Below are 22,511 nucleotides of genomic sequence, written 5' to 3' on the forward strand. Positions count from 1 at the left end.
GGGTCCTCTTTCTCCCTTTCACATCCACCCCCCCCCCTCTCTCTCTCCACCCTCCTTTCTCTCCTCCATCCCTTTATTAACCTACAGGTTGGTGACGTTGGAGAATAGTCCGGCTATCACCCCAGAGCTGCTGAGAATCTTCCAGAACATGTCAGCTCTCCTGGGTGAGTTTCTCATTATTGATGTTGACGATGCATTTGTGAATGATTGTGGGAGTAGTTCATGACCCTAGGTTGGCAACACAAATTATATGTGATTTCAATGTGGCTTTCTCCATTCTGATGGTTTTATACTGTTCAATCCAACTCAAAACAAAAATAGCTAATGAATACACTGTACACAATACTAAAACTGAGGCTATTAAGGCTATTAACATGGGAAAGACTATGAAAATGTGTTTGCTACATGCACATATTACAATACAGCTGTACACAGAGGCAGCATACAACAATGGTAACAACTACGAACAATATTAAAATGTGATACCACTCACTTTGTGCACACGCACCATCCCACAAGTCCAGTCCAGATGTGAGTCCAGCTGTGGTTGTGCAGGCCAAAGATGAGCTTGCTGCTCTTGTGGTGACTGCTTGAAGGAGACTGAAAGTTGGAAGCAGCCAATCACAGAAATGCCTGTGATTGGCTGACCCCACTGTATCATAAGGCCCCTGGCAACCATGAACTCTAGCAACCAATCAGTTTGGCTAGGTACAGGAAGGGAGCCTAATGCTGGAGTTCGAAAGTTGCGGAGTTTGTGTCCCTGAGAGAGGGCTGTGAGAATGAGATGGTGTGCTAAGCGTCACCAGCAGGGAATTCATAACAATTCCTCTGTGATTTTAGAAGATACCATTGCACAAACAACATGTTTATCTAAGCCTTCACAAGCACTAGTACCATGCTATACATGATTTAATATTGGCGCCGGAGGGGATGGCTCCCGTTTTACGTGCATTCAACCAATTGTGCTATTGTGTGTGTTTTTTCGCGTTATTTGTAACTCATTTTGAACATAATGTTTCTGCTGCTGTCTCTTATGATCAAAAAGAGCTTCTGGATATCAGGACAGCGATTACTCACCTCGTACTGGACAAAGATTTTTTTCTTCAACAAGTCGGACGCAAAGGATTTACTTCAGACACCCGACAAGGCCAACATCCCCGTCATTCGCATGAGAACGAGACGGGGATATCAGGGACGTAGGTCAGGGTGCCTTGTAAGGATGCGACGCCAAGTGGGTAATCTGCCTCTACCATCAGTCCTATTAGCCAATGTACAATCGTTGGATAACAAGATAGTAGTTTGTCTATCACGAATACCATACCAACAGGACATTTAAAAACTTGAATATCTTATCTTTCACTGAGTCGTGGCTGAACGACGACATGTATAAAATACAGCTGGCAGGATTTACGCTGCTTGGAAAGATGGAACAGCTGCCTCCGGTAAGACAAGGGGTGGCGGTCTGTGTATATTTGTAAACAACAGCTGGTGCACAAAATGTAATATTAAGGAAGTCCAAAGTTTTGCTCGCCTGAGGTAGAGTATCGCATGATAAGCTGTAGACCACACTATTTACCAAGAGTTTTCATCTATTTATAACCAGAAACCGATGCTGGCACTAAGACCGCACTTAATTAACTGCATATGGCCATAAGCAAACAGGAAAATGCTCATCCAGATGTGGCACTCTTAGTGGCCAGGGACTTTAATGGAGGGAAACTTAAATCCGTTTTAACCTAATTTCTACCAGCATGTTAAATGTGCAACCAGAGGGAGAAAAAAAACCCTAGGCAACCTTTACTCCACACGCAGAGATGCATACAAAGCTCCCTCTCACCCTCCATTTGGCAAATCTGACCATAATTATATCCCCCTGATTCCTGCTTAAAAGCAAAAATTAAAGCAGGAAACACCAGTGACTCGGTCAATAAAGAAGTGGTCAGATGACGCAGCTCTGTTTTGCTAGCAAAGCATCTGCACTGAGTTAGTGTAGAGCTGCCGCTTTCAAGGAGCGGGAGAAGGAGCAGGACTCTAACCTGGACGCTTATAAGATATTCTGCTATGCCCTCAGATGAACCATCAAACAGGCAAAGCGTCAATACAGGACTAAGATTGAAACGTAATACACCATCTCTGACGCTCGTCGGATGTGGCAGGGCTTGCAAACTATTACAGACTACAAAGGGAAGCACAGCCAAGAGCTGCCCAGTGACACAAACCAACCAGACGATCTAAATTACTTCAATGTCCGCTTCGAGGCAAGCAACACTGATGCATGCATGAGAGCATCAGCTGTTCCAGACGACTGTGTGATCACGCTCTCCTTAGCCGATGTGTGTAAGACATTTAAACAGGTCAACATTCACAAGGCCGCAGGGCCAGAGGGATTACCAGGACGTGTACTCCAAGCATGTGCTGACCAACTGGGGAGTGTCTTCACTGACATTTCCCTGACTTCACAACCTGTCCCTGACTAAGTCTGTAATACCAACATGTTTCAAGCAGACCACCATAGTCCCTGTGCCCAAGAACACCAAGGTAACCTGCCTAAATTACTTCTGACCTGTAGTATTCACGTCTGTAGCCATGAAGTGCTTTGAAAGCTTGGTCATAGCTCACATCAACACCATTATCCCAGAAACCCTAGACCCACTCCAATTTGCATACCGCCCCAGCAGGTCCACAGATGATGCAATCTCTATTGCACTCCACACTGCCCTTTCCCACCTGGACAAAAGGAACACCTATGTGAGAATGCTATTAATTTACTACAGCTCAGCGTTCAACACCATAGTGCCCTCAAAGCTCATCACGAAGCTAAGGACCCTGGGATTCAACACCTCCCTCTGCAACTGGATCCTGGACTTCCTGACGGGCCGCCCCCAAGGTTGTAAGGTTGGGTAACAACACATCTGCCATGCTGATCCTCAACACGGGGGCCCCTCCTGTACTCACTGTTCACTCGTGACTTCATGGCCAGGCACGACTCCCAACACCATCAAGTTTGCCGACGACACAACATTGTTAGGCCTGATCACCGACAACGATGAGACAACCTACAGGGAGCAGGTCAGAGACCTGGCCATGTGGTGCCAGGATAACAACCTCTCCCTCAACGTGATCAGGACAAAGGAAATGATTGTGGACTACAGGAAAAGGAGGACAGAGCACGCCCCCATTCTCATCGATGGGGCTGTAGTGGAGCAGGTGTCCACATCACCAACAAACTATCATGGTCCAAACACAACAAGACCGTCGTGAAGAGGGCACGATGAAGCCTATTCTCCCTCTGGAGACTGAAAAGATTTGGCGTGGGTCCTCAGATCCTCAAAAAGTTCAACAGCTGCACCATCGAGAGCATCCTGACTGGTTGCATCACTGCCTGGTATGGCAACTGCTCGGCCTCTGACCGCAAGCTACTACAGAGGGTAGTGCGTACGGCCCAGTATATCACCTGGGCCAAGCTTCCTGCCACCCAGGACCTCTACACCAGACAGTGTAAGAAGGCCATAAAAATTGTCAGACTCCAGCCACTTTAGTCATAGACTGTTCTCTCTGCTACCACACGGCAAGCGGTACCGGAGCACCAAGTCTAGGTCCAAAAGGTTTCTAAACCGCTTCTACCACCAAGCCATAAGACTCATGAACAGCTAATCAAATCCAGACTATTTACGTTGTCCCCACCCCCTCTTACGCTGCTGCTACTCTCTGGTTATTATCTATGCGTAGTCACTTTAACTCTACCTACATTTACATATTACCTCAACTAACCTGTGCCCCCGCGCATTGACTTTGTACTGGTATTCGCTGTATATAGCCTCGCTGCTGTTATTTTACTGCTGCCCTTTAAGTATTTGTTAATTACTGCATCTGTTTTACTCAACACTTATTCTTTTAACTGCATTGTTGGTTAAGGGCTTGTATGTAAGCATTTCACTGTAAGGTCTACAGCTGTTGTATTCGGCGAATGTGACAAATTACATTTGATTAGATATTAGCTAGCTGTGTGCTCGGACCCTTAGTACTTTTAGCAAGTTAGCTAGCCAACTAACTCGTTTTTAGCATTAGCTAACACAACTTGCTAAGAAAAGACACATTTGCAGACAGTAAGATACACAAACTAGTAGTGGAATTATAGAATGCTTGTGGAAATCAGCATGTCACCAAGGTACAAATCTGTCGTTCTGCTCCTGAACAAGACAGTTAACCCACTGTTCCTAGGCCGTCATTGAAAATAAGTATTTGTTCTTAACTGACTTGCCTGGTAAAATAAAATAAATAAATCTTCTTGCATCCATCTGACCATGCAGACTGCAGAGTGACCGTCAAGAAATAGGGTTGGGTGGTATCTAGATTTTTATATCGTCAAACTGTCCTTCTCTTGTACTGGGATATACGGTATTACTGGCTTAGTACACAAGGGGGCGCCAAACATGCACAAAAAAATGCTTGGATATGAAGACGAGCTTTGACTTCTCAAATATGGCAGAAAGCTAACACAATATAATGCAGTCATCTTATTAATTCAGCCACTTATATTAACTAGCAAGATAAACTTAAGAGTCTTATAATGCTTTAGAAATGTCTTGCTGTGTTTTGTAAACGCACGTATAAAATACTTATTGTAATTTCTGCTCAGCATCAGACAAATTTCGTGCTTCAGACAGTTGCGCTTCTCCACTCACAAATTGGCATTTTATCAGCAGACAGCGCTATTCCATCCCTTTACATTTGTGTGTAGAAGCTAGTTGTTGTGGAACTGTTAGATGACTTGTTAGCTATTACTGTAATGTCAGAACTAAAAGCACAAGCATTTTGCTACACTCGCAATTAACATTGCGAATCATGTGTATGTGACCAATAAAATTTGATTTGATTTGACTAGCTACTTTTCTCCAGTACTTTTCTTGGTCTAGCCAGCCTACGTTTCTCAGGTAAAATGCAAGATTAACTTTAAACAAAACATTAGGAAATGTAGCTGGCTACACTCTTTCTATGATAAACAGTAGAAATCTGATGGCCATGCATCGTTCTTGCTAAAAAAATACCTTGCATTTTTATTGTAAGCTAATTTACTTGTGTGGCTGCCAGCCAAATAGTGTTGCGCTAATGTATTTTCTGTGAAGGAAAACTATAGTTGCATGTCCCTGATCACTCTGTTGAAGCAAAACACAGTTGACTTTCAATATAAAGTTCCACCACTGTCAAATACACAGCTGGACTCACTGTTCCTGCTTTCTCCCGTTGTGCTAGTTACAAACACACATGTGACTGGCTTAACTGTTCTGGTGAACTATGGTACATGTTAGCTTCATAATGTAAAATAATGAGACAGGTGAAATGAAGAACGTGATCTGCATTATCTAACCTATTGCACAAGTAGACTGCAGGTATTTTCTTAAAGTAGCTTCAAATATTAAAATGTATTGAAAAACTTAAAGGAAATAGTTTCAACGGTATTGTAAAACCATCCCTTGGCTATTTCCAAATCCCCCGGTGTACGGTACATACAGTATACCGCCCAAGCCCGACAGCAATAACCACAAACAGACATTGGCAGCCCTAAAAAGCACATCCATCATCATTCTGTGTAAGTAGGCAGAAGCAGTAAAAACGAATTGTTTCGATTTCCATAGTTACACACACTTATTGTAAGTCATTCTGGTTAAGAGCCTGTACTAACTGGCTAAAATGTCAAATGTCTTCCTGTTATGAAAGGTATCATCTCAGAAAAGTAAAACAATATTATGTCGTTTTTTCTTTTTGGAAAAATGTAATCCTATAGTTTTCTCTGTCGAATGAGTCTCCGTAGTGTAACTTGTTGCTGTCCTAGTTTTGAGTCAGGGAGGGAAGACAGAGTAGCCTATCACTCAGTTCTGTGATATAGGGTCATAGTTCGTCTTGTTCCAGGAATTGCTTCAAGGCCAGAGGAATCATGACGTTGTATTCACTGGCGCTTGATTGAGTGTGGCGCTACTGGCTGGGTGACTTGTGGTCAGTAGTAAATTCCCAGGCCTGTGGTGTAAAGACAGAGTACAGGGACGGGATTGAAGAGTGGGGATTGATTCAGTGCTGTAGGGTGTCAGGTGGGTGTAAACAGTGTAGTTTGGGGAAGATTGACACAGGCCCACTCTGTAACTCCAGGTATATATGGATACTGTCCAGTTGTGAAAGTAGAATTAATTTATTTCCAGTACAGGACCTCGCATGCACCAACAAATGTTATGGGCCTAATTATAGAATTACATATAGAATCCCTATTAATTCAATAATATATCTGAGCCTAGTCGTGAATATTTAACTTTTAAAATGTGTTACCTTTTATTGTGTCATAAACACAACCATTCATGATGTTTTCACTTCAATAGCTCGTTTACTAGGCTACCCGTGCACGTTCATCCACTCGCAACATTTCCAGCCTCCAGACAGTGGTGAATGGCATCTGTTACACAAAACACAACAAGTGTAATGACATTTGGTGATTGTCATTAGGCCAGAATTTATACGTCCACTGATGTCCGTGTGCGTCTCGTTGTCAGGCACTCGTCTCTGCCTTGGTAAAATGTCAGTGTATTTCGTGTAACCACATCCAGTTTTGAGCGTAGGCTATACCACCCGTTTTCAAGTCCATGCGCTCATTTTTCATGCCTCTGATATGTGGTAATGATAAGTGATCTAATAGCTTAGTTTTCTCGACATTTTGTTTTAATTACTGTGGCGTGCTCATGTTTTACCGGTTTGGCGTACCCCCCACTATTTATTTTGCCGGGACGTCATACCGGACCACCTTACTTTCAGCCCTGATACTGTCTTAGATCACTCTTTAAATATATCTAGATGGGCCCTTGAGGGCAGCTGCAAATGGCATTGTCTAGCCATATAGTCTTAGTCTGATAGTCTTGAGTGGGGTGTGCTGTAGTTGCTATTGAATAGCGATGAGTGGACCTAATAGCAGCGGGTGCTCCCAGCATTAACCCACATAAAGGGCTCATGTTTTATGAATTCCATGCTGTAAATACCTCTCCCTCTTCAATCTGGCAGCCGTTGCTCCTGCCCAGATTTGTGCGTCAGCAACCAGGTCTAAAGCAGCCCCATAGCCTTTCAGTCCCAATACATTCTCACAAACAACATAAAGAGAGGAGAGGTTTTGGACTCCCGAGTGGCGCAGCGGTCTAAGGCACTGCATCATTACTACAGATCCGGGTTCGATCCCAGGCTGTCACACAACCGGCCATGGCCGGGAGTCCCATAGAGCAGGCACACAATTGGCCCAGCATTGTCCGGGTTAGGGGAGGGCTCATCGCGCTGTAGCGACTTCTTGTGTCAGGCCGGGCGCCTGCAGGCTGACTTCGGTCATCAGTTGAACAGTGTTTCCTCTGACACATTGGTGCAGCTAGCTTCCGGGTTAAGCGGGTGGGTGTTAAGGAGCAGGGTTTGGTGGGTCATGTTTCGGAGGACGCGTGACTTGACCTCCGCCTCTCCCGAGCCCGTTAGGGAGTTGCAGCGATGAGACAAGATCTTAATTGGATTGCAATTGGATATCACGAAAAGGGAGTAAAAAAAAACAAACGAGGTTTAAATAAATGCAGCTAGAATAGGCCTTGTGAATAGTAGTATTTTTTTCGTAACATCCCATTTTTCTGTTGTCCAAATGGGTTCCCTTATCTTCTCAGTAATGTAGAAAAGCATGAAGAGACAGGCATTTGATGTAACATGTCTGTATCTCTGTGGCTATGCCTCCAGATCCTGCTCTTACAGTGTGTTGGGAACGGGATGACACTCACAGTTAGTCACCATCCATTCACAGCCTCCTCATCCCCACGGACTCATTTAGTTTGAAGCTTATTTAAGCTCCTAAACACCCGTCAAACTGTCTCCCAGGCAGATGGCTTTAATATCTCTTTTAATACAGCTGGTTGGCCTCTCACCCCCTTTCTCCCTTTACACACCTCAGTGTCCCCAGAATGGCTCTCCCAATGGTGATGTGCCGCGCTGACACCCCATATAATGTCTGTACTTATTAAAATGTACTAGACAGTACAGAAAGATGAGCGATGTTGCTGCTGCTCTAGGTTGATCAGACGATCCACCTACTAACCCATCTGTCAACTATACATGCAGAAGGACCTTTGATGTCCTCAGAAAGGGTGTCCTTATTCAGTGTTAACACCCCAGACTCTACTTAATGACCTCAGGAGACCCCAGTGAAACTAGCTCAGTACTCTGAACTCCGCTTCCCTCCTTCCATCAGCTAGGTGCGTTAAGGAACAGCCACACCCGTCACTCCCTCCTTTCATCCTTCTTCCACTTTCCTATTCTGGCCTAATGGAAAGTGTGACACTTCTCTTAATGAGGTTTTCCACAGATGTAATCAATTTCACAACCAGTGACAGCTCCTTCTCATTAGTTATACGGCAAGCCGCACATCAGGTTAGGAGGGAAGCTCTAGCCTCTGTTAGTAGGCCTCATTTTAGGAAATGCATTTATTAATAGAAGAAATAGACCTAAGGATTTTCATTCTGTTATTAAAATGTCAGACGTATTCAGTAGTGCCGTGGCAATAACTGGTATGAATTAATGTGATTCCCCGGGTTTGCAGTTTGCATCTTAGCACTGGTATTTAGTTGGATATAGAATTTTCACCCCCTTTTTTTTGCGTCACATTTACAGAAGTGTTTATTGGAGGGGGGCAGCAATTTGTATCTGAAATCCTCATCACCCACTGATTAACTTGTCAATATAGTAGATTTCACATGTTTTTAGCTAGTAATATGTCAATATTTATATTTAGAAATTAGCTGTGCCATATATAGCCAGTTAATATAACATAGTTTTGGATTTCACCCCCTTCTCAAAAGCAAATGGTTTTGACCGTTTAACTTTATTGAGGAGAGCTGCTCTCTTCTCCCTTTCCAACCAGTACTGCTCGCAAGAATGATTCCTGTCCTTGTTATGAAATTACACCTTCACCCTGTTCATGTAAAAATGACTAAATGTACTGAACTACCAATAATCAGCAGTTAATGTGCCAAGATGTGAGTTGTGTCCACTCCGGGAGCCTACACAGCTCCGCCGGTAAAACACCCTTTTTTTTACAGCGCATTTGGTAACAATGACCCAGCAAATTACATTGGTTGTCCCTCAATTAAAAAATCCTATGATTTAATGTTGCGAAAGCCGTTTTACAAACATCTTAATGCTGAAGGTACCGTGCAGATGTAGCCTAAGAATATTAGAACAGTGATAGGGTAGGCCTACCTCTCGTTGGCGCAAGCAGCTGCGTCTCTTGCACCGTGTGCACAGTTACCTGATTTGTAGATCAATGTCATACGCAGTTAAATGCATAAAAGTTTGATATGCTGAAGGAGAGAGTGCATGAATAAGAGGTGTTTTCGGAATAAGGCAGATTTTTTTGTTGTAAAAAACGTCAGTGAACCTCTGATTCGTAACATTTGAATCGGTTTTATTCATTTGGATCAGTTTGTGCTCCTGAGGACCGATGAACTGGCATCTTAAACATTTGAACTGTGGACCGATACATATCGGTGAGTCGTTATATCCCTAATAGTCTGGTCTGCTAGTCTTGTTTGGTCTAGCCTTGTCTGGTCTGGCAGATGAAGATGACTGGTATATCTCCGCTGAACTGGAGCAGGGAAATGTTACTAGTTAATGAGTTCGATGGATAATCTTACTTAGCTAAGCAGTTAGTCCAAGCTAAAAGAAGCTACTGCACGCTAACAGCAGGCTGAAAGATAAGTCGCTTGAGACGCGTCAGACCATGCTTTAAAAAACAATGATATTAATACTAGTGAAGGGGGCAAACATCTATACAGTTACATATCGAAATATTATTTGGGATGATATTTTATTGATACTTTGACTCCAAAGTGCAAGTCGGGTGTACCTTCGGCAAAACTCTGGTATTTTAGCTTGTTTTCCGTCTTCTTTTTAAATAGTGAGCCAACATGTCAGCACTTTTATTTCCATGACTGATCAAAACCACTTTTTATTGCTTTTTCTCTCAGCAGCCAGACTTATACAAAGCAATATCAAATAAAATAAAATCACATTATCGAATGGTAATGCATATAGAATCGTGAGAATTGCAATACATATCGGCGCCTAAGTGTCACGAAAATATTATATTGTGAGGTCCCTGGCAATTTCCCTCCCTAATGAATACACCTTCATGCCTCTCTGCCGGGTGTTCAGTGAAGACTCCTACTTCCTACTCTAATGCTAATCTGATGTATTCTGACAGCTGACCTCCACACCAACACACCCAGTGGAGGGATCTCTACATGGCAGGAGCTTGACTCCATTTTGTATTCTTTCTTTTGACACATTAATCTCGTCGGACGTCTTGTATGGTGGCCCACACAGGAGAGTGAGACGTCTGCCTGGGTTATCACGTTCAGATAAGAGATATCTTTTTAAAAAGAGGCTTTATCCCAAATCGCAGCTATTGCAGAGGGGAATGTTAGACAACATTACAGAACGAAAAAGGTTACCAGACAAAATGTCTCCAATCCGTTTACTCTAATTAATTGGATCTCTGTATTTAACTCAGACTCTCTCGAATTTGGATGGGATCTGCAGTATCTCCGGAGGTCTTTGCATTCTAAATGGACTGTTCGAAATCGGCTGCAGCACATATTTTCAGATGATGTCATAGCGTTTTCATTAGTTTACACTCTATTCCAGTGGTCATCAACCGGTCTATCATGATCGACTGCTCGATCTTCAAGGCATTCCTAGTCGATCACCAACATTTTTTGTAGAAAAGCCAAAGATAAAGGCTTGCGCTCCTCTCCTTTTTTTTCGTGTTACGCAGTTTGCACTTGATTCAGAAGCCGGCCAATCGGATAACTCAAATCACCGTGGCTACAGCTTCCATCAAAGCCTACATGACATTTAATAACTTTTAAATACCATGACCAGAGAGAGACTGTCAACGAATACAGCAAAGAACTGCTGTTTTTATGAGTGGGTTCATGCTTACGTTTTTATTCAGAGCTGTCAACACTGTTTTTATTCAACACTATTACCAACCATAATACGCGCCTATCGATACACTTGGCTACTAATTCATTGCAGCTGCAGGGCAAGTGGTACTACGACCACTCACGCCGCAGCTGCTATGAATTAGTAGCCAAGTGTATCGATAAGCCTGCATTTTTAGTAGCAGCTCGCCGTGTGTATTTTAATATCGAGGAATATTTAACTTTCTCTGATCATAGGAATAACATGAATTTGTGCATAAGACGGATGCGTTGCAACTCAAGTTTTGCCTTCAATTGGAAGACTGTTTCCCCTTTCTCTGGTCAGTGTCACCGGAGGAAAGGAAGGAGAAAGCAGAGACTGTGAGAGGCGGACCCTTTGCTGCTCTCTCCCTCCTCCGCTGAGACTAATGCCATATTCAAAGGAACTGGGAACTCTGACATCTCCAACTTCCGACGTCAGTGCGTTCAAGAAAACTGGGAACTCGGAAAAAAGGAAGAGCCGACTGGGGAAAAAATCATTTTGAAAGGTCATCCAACTCAGAATTCAAAGTCGGAAACTCTGGCATCTTTCTAGAGCTCCGACTTTCCAACCTGAAGATCACTGACGTCAGCATTTGACCTCTTTTTTTATATACACTTTGCTTGTGTCTCCTCTTCTTATTGCTGTCCTTTAGTAGAGGTTTCTTTGCAGCAATTCGACCATGAAGGCCTGATTCACACAGTCTCCTCTGAACAGTTGATGCTGATGTGTCTGTTGCTTGAGCTCTGTGAAGCATTTATTTGGGCTGCAATTTCTGAGGCTGTTAACTCTAATGAACTTATCCTTATCCACAAATTAACTTTTAACAAGGCACACCTGTTAATTTTAAATGCTTTCTAGGTAATATAATATAGTAATAGGTGACTCCCTCATGAAGCTGGTTGAGAAAATGCCACGTGTGCAAAGCTGTCATCAAGGCAAAGGGTGGCTACTTTGAAGAATCTCAAATATAACATATTTTGATTTGTTTAACACTTTTTTGCTTACTACATGAGTCCATGTGTATATATTTTTCCACACAGTTGTCTTGAAGCACCATGACCATCAGATGCAGGCACCATCAGTCCAGTAAAATACAAAGCAAATTATTTCAATTTATGCTCAGCTGTGCCTCGCAATTACTACACCAACTGATCTATTTTGTTATCAAAGTTTGAGTTTTGAAATATAATATGGTCTGTGAATAACAATATTGTCAGGCTATGCTATGATAATGTATTAGGCCTACTGCACAAACCTCATTTCTACAGAACTGTTTTTATTTATATACAGGTCCCGTGTGGCTCAGTTGGTAGAGCAGTTGGTAGAGCATGGTGTTTGCAACGCCAGGGTTGTGGGTTTGATTCCCACGGGGGACCAGTACGGAGAAAAAAATGTATGAAATGTATGCATTCACTACTGTAAGTCGCTCTGAATAAGAGCGTCTGCTAAATGACTAAAATGTAAATTGGGTTAATGTCTGGAAGATGCCGTCGTAGGGGATGGTTGCCTGTTAATTATCTATAGGCTATGTTTCAACTAGTTCATTTCAAATTATTTTCAAGCAAGTTGTATTTTCTAACAACAGTTTGAATTGAGGTGTGTTCCGCCTCCTCGTTAATTCACATAGAATTAGCCCATTTCAGCATTGCGGACAATTTATGGTTGAGGCTTTACTGAGCAGGATAAACTTCTCTCTTCGAGGAGAGCCCACCGCACTTCACTCCATGTTTGCGCAGATCAACTATGCATTATATTTGTGCAGTCTTGCAAGAATTCGAACATTTTCTTGCTGGGGCTCGCTTTGCCTTCCTTGTTGTTTTACTTACAATAATAACTTTGGACATGTGTGCGTTCCTATCAAAGTTCCTAATTTTCTGTATATCGTGTTGTCGTTTCTACTGTAGGCGCATACAGTATGTATGTATGGAGCATAATGTATTTACAGTTTTATTCACATGTTTAAGTACTGGTGACATAATGCATTCCGATTATTGCATATATATGTGTGTAAATGTGTGTAAAATACTTTTTTGAGGGTTGTACTGATTATAATGAGCAAAGCTATTTGCCAGCTATGTGTGGTGCCATATTTGTTGACATTATACAATGTATTCTGGGTGTCACATAATCTGTCAGACCAAAGATGTTATGAGGTGAAGGAATGGTTCCCTTATCTTTCGGGTAAACTTCCGGACGTGAATGAAGGGAAGTGGATGATCGTAGATGAGCTCTTCAGTTCCTTGGCAATTGCTCGCATGGGAATAGCCTTCATTTCTCAGAACAAGAATAGATTGACGAGTTTCAGAAGAAAGTTCTTTGTTTCTGGCCATTTTGAGCCTGTAATCGAACCCACAAATGCTGATGCTCCAGATACTCAACTAGTCTAAAGAAGGCCAGTTTTATTGCTTCTTTAATCAGGACGACAGTTTTCAGCTGTGCTAACATAATTGTAAAAGGGTTTTCTAATGATAAATTAGCCTTTTAAAATTATATACTTGGATTAGCAAACACAATGTGCCATTGGAACACAGTAGTGATGGTTGCTGATAATGGGCCTCTGTATGCCTATGTAGATACTCCATAAAAAATCTGCCGTTTCCAGCTACAATAGTCATTTACAACATTAACAATGACTACACTGTTTTTCTGATCAATTTGATGTTATTTTAATGGGCAATTAGCTTTTCTTTCAAAAACAAGGACATTTCTAAGTGACCCCATACTTTTGAACATTAGTGTACATATTACCTCAACTAACCGGTGCCCCCGCACATTGACTCTGTACTGGTACCCCCTGTATATAGCCTCACTATTGTTATTTTACTGCTGCTTTTTAATGATTTGTTACTTTTATTTATGTATTTATTTTTCTTAAAACTGCATTGTTGATTAACCTCTTACATCTAGACGTTCCGCTAGCGGAACACCTGCTCCAATATCCAATGATGGGCGTGGCGGGAAATACAAAGTCCTCGAAAATCCGAAAACTTCCATTTTTCAAACATATGACTATTTTACACCATTTTAAAGACAAGACTCTCCTTTATCTAACCACACTGTCCGATTTCAAAAAGGCTTTACAGCGAAAGCAAAACATTAGATTATGTCAGCAGAGTACCCAGCCATAAATAATCAGACACCCATTTTTCAAGCTAGCATATAATGTCACAAAAAACAAAACCACAGCTAAATGCAGCACTAACCTTTGATGATCTTCATCAGATGACACTCCTAGGACATTATGTTATACAATACATGCATGTTTTGTTCAATCAAGTTCATATTTATATCAAAAACCAGCTTTTTACATTAGCATGTGATGTTCAGAACTAGCATTCCCACCAAACACTTCCGGTGAATTTACTAAATTACTCACGATAAACGTTCACAAAAAAACATAATTATTTTAAGAATTATAGATACAGAACTCCTTTATGCAATCGCGGTGTCCGATTTTAAAATAGCTTTTCGGTGAAAGCACATTTTGCAATATTCTGAGTAGATGGCTCGCCATCACGGGCTAGCTATTTTGACACCCACCAAGTTTGGCCCTCACCAAACTCAGATTTACTATAAGAAAAATTGGATTACCTTTGCTGTTCTTCGTCAGAATGCACTCCCAGGACTTCTACTTCAATAACAAATGTTGGTTTGGTTCCAAATAATCCAAAGTTATATCCAAATAGCGGCGTTTTGTTCGTGCGTTCAAGACACTATCCGAAGGGTGACGCGTTTCGTGACAAAAAAATTCAAAATATTCCATTACCTTACTTCGAAGCATGTCAAACGCTGTTTAAAATCAATTTTTGTGATTTTTCTCGTAAAAAAGCGATAATATTCCGACCGGGAAACCCTGTTTTCGTTCAAAGACGAAAAAATAAAAACATGGAGTCGGCTCGTGCACGCGCCCCCAGTCTCATTGTTCTCAGATCGACCACTATCCAAATGCGCTACTGTTTTTCAGCCATGGCCTGCAAAGTCATCATTCAATGTTCTGGCGCCTTCTGAGAGCCTATGGGAGCGTTAGAGAATGTCACGTTACAGCAGAGATCCCCTGTTTTGGATAGAGATGATCAAGAAATGGTCAGAGAGGGCGCTTCCTGTTTGGAATCTTCTCAGGTTTTGGCCTGCCAAATGAGTTCTGTTATACTCACAGACACCATTCAAACAGTTTTAGAAACTTTGGAGTGTTTTCTATCCAAAGCTAATAATTACATGCATATTCTAGTTTCTGGGCAGGAGTAATAATCAGATTAAATCGGGTACGTTTTTTATCCGGCCGTGAAAATACTGCCCCCTATCCATAAAAAGTTAAGGGCTTGTAAGTAAGCATTTCACTGTAAGGTTTACACGTGTTGTATTCGGCACATGTGACAAATACGATTTGATTTGTTACATTTTGTAAGTAATGTTTAAAACAAATCTGAGCGGTGGATCTCGGCTTGCTTTTAGACTGCGAAAGTGATCTTGACTCGGAAAAGGTTGGTGACCGCTGCTCTATTCCCTCTACTGTATTTCATCTGAACCTCTACTCTAGGCCTGTTCCAGAGAGATGTTTTTTGCCTTCACGTCATTAACGTTTAGGGCCTATGGAGGGCGCCCTATAAACTTGCTTTTGGCGCCTATGCTGAGTCATGCCTGTCTCTTCTCTCTCCATCTTTCGCTCTCTGAGGTTTCTGCTCAGACATGACTTTTCAAGCCCGCCTCCACCACAGGGCGCCCTAGCCTTTTCACTAACTCTGAAGCTCTTTCGGCCATCTTGTTGTTGATGCTGTGTTAGGGGGCTTGGTAATGAAATACAGCGCTACTTGGTTCTTATGAAGCAGTTGGTCTCTAGCTAGCATACTCGAGCGACCATAACTAGCTAGCGCTAATGCAGTTGGAGTGTTGGTGGTCTAAGGACACAGTGATGTATCAGCATGTTCATGGTCTGATCTTTGTGCCCACTGTGTTATCAGGCCATGGCTGTTCAGCTGGGGTTGTTGCACAAAGGCATGGAGTGCTCTGTGAACCGAGGGCTCTCCTAGTTTTTAAAAGTTAAGCCTCTCTTAGTTAAATTATGTGTTGTCCTTCTGTGTACACAACAATAAAAGCAAATATCCATGACTTGCAATAACCCATTATTTTCATTTGGCTAGGCAAATAATTCACTCCGGTTATTCTCCCAGGATGAGTATTAGATTGCACAGCCTAAGGTTTTACATAACCTTGTTTACTGATGTGATTGAAGTTCAATAGAGGATGGTCATTCTTCTTCTCTAGTTTAGAAAAGTTTGTTCACCATGGGACGTCATCCATTTATGCTTTATTTTGAATTCTATTCTTTGTGGTTTATGTGCGATTGATGTGCACTCAAGATGCAGCCCTATGTCTTTACTCTGAATTAGTCTAACGGCTTATGCAGACAGTCTGGACACCCTAATGGTACAGAGTCTCACCAAATGTATACTGAACAAAAATATAAACGCAACATGTAAAATGTTGGTGCCATGTTTCATGAGCTGGAATAAAAGATCCCAGACATTTTCCATATGCACTAAAAAACTAATTTGTTAAGATCCCTCCCTGTTAGTGAGCATTTTATCTTTTATCAAGATCATCCAGGCTGTATTACAACCGGCCGTGATTGGGAGTCCCATAGGGCAGCGCACAATTGGACCAGCATCGTCCGGGTTTGGCCGGTGAAGGCCGTCATTGTAATAAGAATTTGTTCTTAACTAACTTGCCTAGTTAAGTAAAGTTTAAAATGCCACTCTAAAATCTTCAGTTTTGTCACACAATGCAATGACACAGATGTCTCAAGTTTTGAAGGAGCATGCAATTGGCATGCTGACTCCAGTAATGTCCACCAGAGTTGTTGCCAGTCATTTAATGTTTATTTCTCTACCATAAGCCGCCTCCAATGTCGTTTTATAGAATTTGGCAGTCCGTCCTACTGGCCACACTTCCGCAGACCACATGTAACCACACTAGCCCAGGACCTCAACATCCGGCTTCTTCACCTGCAGGATCCTCTGGCATAACCATGGCTGCGCCCCTGCCCAGTCATGTGAAATCCATAGGTTAGGGCCTAATGAATTCATTTAAATTGACTGATTTCTTATATGAACTGCAACATCCTTGAAATTGTTGAGTTTTGTGTTTTATAATTTTGTTCAGTATAATTTGTGAAACTCACATTTTCTGTCAACTCGTCCTGAGTGCCCATTTGATGCACAGATTTTCAACCCCGTCACGGAGCCCCCAAAACCTGCAACTTTTGGGAACGGACCAACAGCCTCCTAGGGCTGTGGCGGTCATGACATTTTGTTAGTCGGTAATTGTCATGCATATGACTGCCAGTCTCACCATAATTAACCATTAATTAACCATTGCTTTGCTGCTCTGCTTGTGTGGCAACCAAGTTAGGGGGTATCTAATCAATGGAAGATTGAATTAAAATTACACAATTGAAAGTGAAATGAGAAAGAAAGGCTACACCAACCACAAGCCAACAGGTAGACAGCTATTTAGGCTCGAATTTGCATGGAGTTATGTTGCTCCCAGCCTCCCATGTCTTACTCACACACACACCACACGGACTCTGCTCCCTAATAGCCTACAGCCTCTCTCTCTTTCTCTGTCTCTCTGCGTCTGTGTAATTGCTCCAGTTAAAAAAAAAAATAATAATAATAATAATAGTAACATAACAATTGGCTTTTCTGCTGCTTCCCTCACTTGGACCGGTTGTCCTTTCGGGAACGGGTTTTAAAAATAAGTGTATGCATATTGGGTCCAGGGCTTTCCTGTGTCCATTTCGGAACCTTCACCATTTTCCCTTTTCTATTCAAATTAAATCATGATGTGTTTAGAGAGTGATTAGAGGGACGGACAATCGAGCGCTGAGTACCAGGCCATTAGCAAGTTTAGTAGACTAACCATCAGCAGCATTCATTTGTGCAGTTTTGGATGGGATTACCAACGGTCACAGAAAATTTGACAGAGGTCATGACTGGCGGTAATACGGTCACCGCGACAGCCTTAGAGCCTCAGTGTTCCCAACAGACATTAAAGCTGTTTCGGGAATGGTTATCTCACAGAAATGCAAGCCCAGCGTTGAACACACACTTTGTTTTGTCCGATAATTCCTAGTCCTGCTGGTCTCCACCATATGCCCAGGGCCAGACTGCTATCTTCTGTGAATGTTTTTATCAGTACCTTTGCAGCTGTTGTCGGTAATGCAAAGACCTAGTTTATCAATCCAGCTCAGTGATGTTTTGTAGCAGCCAGTAGTTTGATTGGATATATTTTTTTATTTTCAAGTGAATTCTAGGCCCACAAGGAATATCTTCACGGGGTCTTTGCTGGACCTATGCTATGCCCCTGTCTTACCTTCGCTTTAATGGTGCTGAGGAGGAGAGGGAAAGGAAGGAGAATGAGTCAGAGCAAGAGAATGACTTCTATTATACCACAGAGGTCATACAGATGGACAAATCATAAAAATGCCACACAGACCATTTTAGACATTGTTTTAAAAATAATTCTCATCTATCTCCAGGTCAGCAGGCAGGTTTGAATGACAAGACAATAAGTGAACAATGTACACCTGGTATTAAAAGTTGTGATGTGCTTGGGGAGTTGGAGACGCAGGTGAGTCACTTGAAAGAAGGCTGTGTATTGCATCTGATCACCCCAGTGCGTACAGGTAGCTCACTAAAAGACGAACTCTGCTTCTCCAACAGCCAGAACAAGGCAGAACTAGACTTTCGTTTGGCACGGTCGTCCAAACCCATTAAAGGTATTGAAATTCAACTAGGTATATTAGCTCATGGAAAAGTAACTTTTAAGGAAAGGTGAAGACTTGTCGATGGACCTTGCTATTGCGATTTGTTTAGCAAATGACTTCGGCATACTGCTCTCAGCCCCCATCAGAAAGAGAGTTATAGGGGTGTTCAAACTTGAAACTTTAATGCTTTTGGTTTTAAAGTGTTGACTCGGGCTGCCCCCGCCCCCGTTCTCACACACTGGAGTTTTTATGATTTTTTTTGAAAGCCTTATTAAATCCAACCTTTCACTCCACATTGTCCTTCCCACCTTGAACGCAGCCACGAAATCCAATTCAATTTATTCTCTCCCTGACTGCCTTTTTTTCTCATATTGATATTCATATGAACAGTCCCTGGAAGATATTGCTACTGTATGTGCACAGCTTATCAGCTGGCTTTCAACATTTCCAATGAATGTAAATGAACTGCTTGGTGAAAGTTCCCAAGGTTTTTGCATGTCATTAGAAAAGTTACACAGTTATTAGTTAAATGGTTTATAGCCATTAGAAACCGTCAGTGTTATTTAAGTCCTTATTTAAGACTTCTCCTGATCCATAACCCCCTGGAGTGTTCTGGGTGTATGCGGCAATAAGTTTAAATATCCAGAGAAACCTCCCTAGGTGTGTGTACGTGGGTGTTTTGTGCATGAGAGAACCCAGTCTGATGCACCACCTGAGGGGATAAAATCAGTGTGTGTGGAGTTGCGGGAATTGTAGTGCCATTCCTCAACTGCGATAGGGGAAGGGGGTGGACATGGACAAAATGTTGCCATTTTCAAGCAAATTTCCTGCAATTCTACACGTTTTGCCGTGGCATGTGCCGTGTTCTTATCCTATCTGTGTGACTTAAGCATTATAACAAAATCAATGGCATGACTATGGTTGCAAACGGTCAGAAATCTTCCGGAAGTTTTACATGGGAGGTTATGCCTGGGATCTTTGGGAATTTTGCTTCAATTCATCAAAAAGTTAGCTTATAACAGTGGACCTTTTTTGTGGGAATTCTAGGTCTTGTGGCATATTTTGGTTAAACTATCCCCAATTCAATGGAATTGCAACCCTCTACATGCACAGTGCACTCTTCCATCACATGTACAGCTGATTCTCAAGATCTTGCACACTAATGAGATGCTATTGAGCCCACACTACAACCCTGTCTGAGCCAAGGACAACATGCTTTCTGGTAAGTTTTGTTTACCATCTTGGTGGGGTGAATACATTTTATATGAAAGGAATTATTTTTTGTTAAATAGTAAATAGTAGCCCACAGCAAAGTATGTTTAAATCATTTCTAACTTGTTAACAATTTCTGCTAGTTAGTTTTTGCTGCCATGTGGGTTTTAGCTTGCTTGAGCCTGCTAACTGAGGAGTGTTAATTCACCTGTTTCCATACATGCTGTATTTTAAAACATTTATCTTACAAAAGAGTTGTTTAATCTAACTGCTTAACTATTTATCTGTACATGGAATTGTATTTGTTTTGTTTACTCATTTTTTTTCTATTCTTTACAGGAAAATGCCACAGGCATTAACTGTTGTGTGGAGACATTTCACTGCAGTTAATGTAGAAGGAAAAGCTGTGTACATTTGCAAATACTGTCCCAAATCATATATGAAGAATGCAACAAAGATGCAGAAGCATCTGGCCAAGTGCATAAAGTTCCCTCGGTGCTCACAACAAGCAACCTCTGACAAAGTCCCTCTACTTCTATTTGAGGTGAAAATGATGAATCGGACACTTTATTGATAGCAACAGCTCGTGGTCCTCCTGGAATCAGATGTTTCTTTTGACTCAATGGAGGAACGAAGTTAAAGAAATGCTGATGAATGTCTTGCTCGAGCTGTGTGTGCAACTGGTCTGATGCTCACAGGCAATGTGTATTAGAGATTTCTGAATGTTCTTCGCCTAGCATACACCCCTCCAACCAGACATGCTTTATCTACTCATTTGCTGGATGCAGAGTTCAACAGAGTTCAAGTGAAGGTCAAGCAAATCATAGAGAAAGCCGTCTGTATTGCAATCATCTCTGATGGGTGGTCGAATGTTCGTGGGCAATGAATAATGAACTACTTCATCTCCACCCCTCAACCAGTATGCTACAAGAGCACAGACACAAGGGACAACATACACACCGGTCTCTACATTGCAGATGAGCTGAAGGCAGTCATCAATGACCTTGGACCACAGAAGGTATTTGCACTGGTGACAGACAATGCTGCAAACATGAAGGCTGCTTGGTCTAAAGTGGAGGAGTCCTACCCTCACATCACACCCATTGGCTGTGCTGCTCATGCATTGAATCTGCTCCTCAAGGACATCATGGCACTGAGAACAATGGAAGCACTCTACAAGAGAGCCAAGGAAATTATTAGGTATGTGAAGGGTCATCAAGTTATAGCAGCAATCTACCTCACAAAGTAAAGTGAGAAGAATAAGAGCAGCACATTGAAGCTGCCCAGCAACACCCGTTGGGGTGGTGTTGTCATCATGTTTGACAGTCTCCTGGAGGGGAAGGAGTCACCCAAGAAATGGCCATATCACAGTCTGCCGATATGGACAGCCCCATCAAGAGGATCCTCCTGGATAATGTATTTTTGGAGAGAGTGGTAAGCAGCCTGAAACTCCTGAAACCTATAGCAGTAGCCATTGCACGGATTGAGGGAGACAATGCCATCCTGTCCTGTACAGAGATCAACAAGGCCTATGGTGTCATCACTACCTTGTCTTGCCACCTTGGCCTGGATGAGGGCAAGGTTCTTGGCAGTCTGGCGAAGTACACTTCCAAGCAAGGGCTTTGGGATGGAGATGCAATTTGGCATTCGTGCCAACATATCTCATCAGCCACCTGGTGGGAAGGGACTTTGTGGATCTGAGGCTCTTTCCCCTGTTTCCTGTTTCCTCCATCCTCAAAATCCCACCAACACCAGCCACCTCAGAGTGCAACTGGTCCTTGTTTGGGAAAACACACACCAAAGCACGCAACATGCTGACCAATACAAGGGTTGAAAAATGCGTGGACATCCAGGCAAATTTGAGGCTTTTTGAGCCTGACAACGAGCCATCCTCAACAAGGTTGGAAAGTGACAGTGAAGATGAGGCCTCAGAGTCTGTTCAAGAGGTGGACTGTGGAGGTCCAGGGAGAAGACATGGAAGCCTGAGAGGAAGAAAACCAAAGCTTTGGTTTCTAGACTATCATTTTATAGATGTATGTTGAAAACGTTTTTGGGAGATGCGATGGATCATTGGGGATCATTCGATATTCAATGTTGTTCAGTGAAATCATTCCATGTGAAGAGTCAACTCATTTAATTAAAGATCAATTCACAACAATTTTTATTTCTATTGGAAGGATTTAATCATTTGCAATTATGTCTACGTATGATAATGTAAAAGGTTTATCTTTCTGTCTCCATATGATATGCTAAATATATGCAATGCAAAAAAAAACATATACATTTAAATGGTATTTGTTTGCATATATTTCCGTTAATTCCCATATATTCCTTTTTCTTCCCACGGAAAGTTTCCACCTCTGAATATTCCCCAATATGTGCATCCATAGGCATGACATTTTGGGGATTTTTGATTCTCCCTGATTGTTTAGTTTTTATTTCGGTGTTTTTTTAGTTCTCAAAAAAGAAAAAAATATTTTACCTTTATTTAACTAGGCAAGTCAGTTAA

At 42.1% G+C, this 22,511-nt stretch overlaps 1 protein-coding gene across 1 annotated transcript in view; it reads left to right on the forward strand.

The window, feature by feature from the left end:
* Positions 1-22,511, forward strand: part of ipo11 (importin 11) — a 255,541-nt gene that overhangs the window by 110,297 nt on the left and 122,733 nt on the right. Inside the window, exon 22 of the mRNA XM_014171158.3 lies at positions 88-164. Within this exon, the coding sequence (XP_014026633.1) occupies positions 88-164 (77 nt within the window). The remainder of the gene's footprint in view (positions 1-87; positions 165-22,511) is intronic.

This window comes from Salmo salar, chromosome 24 (genome assembly GCF_965601325.2).
Source record: "Salmo salar chromosome 24, fSalSal1, whole genome shotgun sequence".
Lineage (NCBI taxonomy): Eukaryota > Metazoa > Chordata > Actinopteri > Salmoniformes > Salmonidae > Salmo > Salmo salar.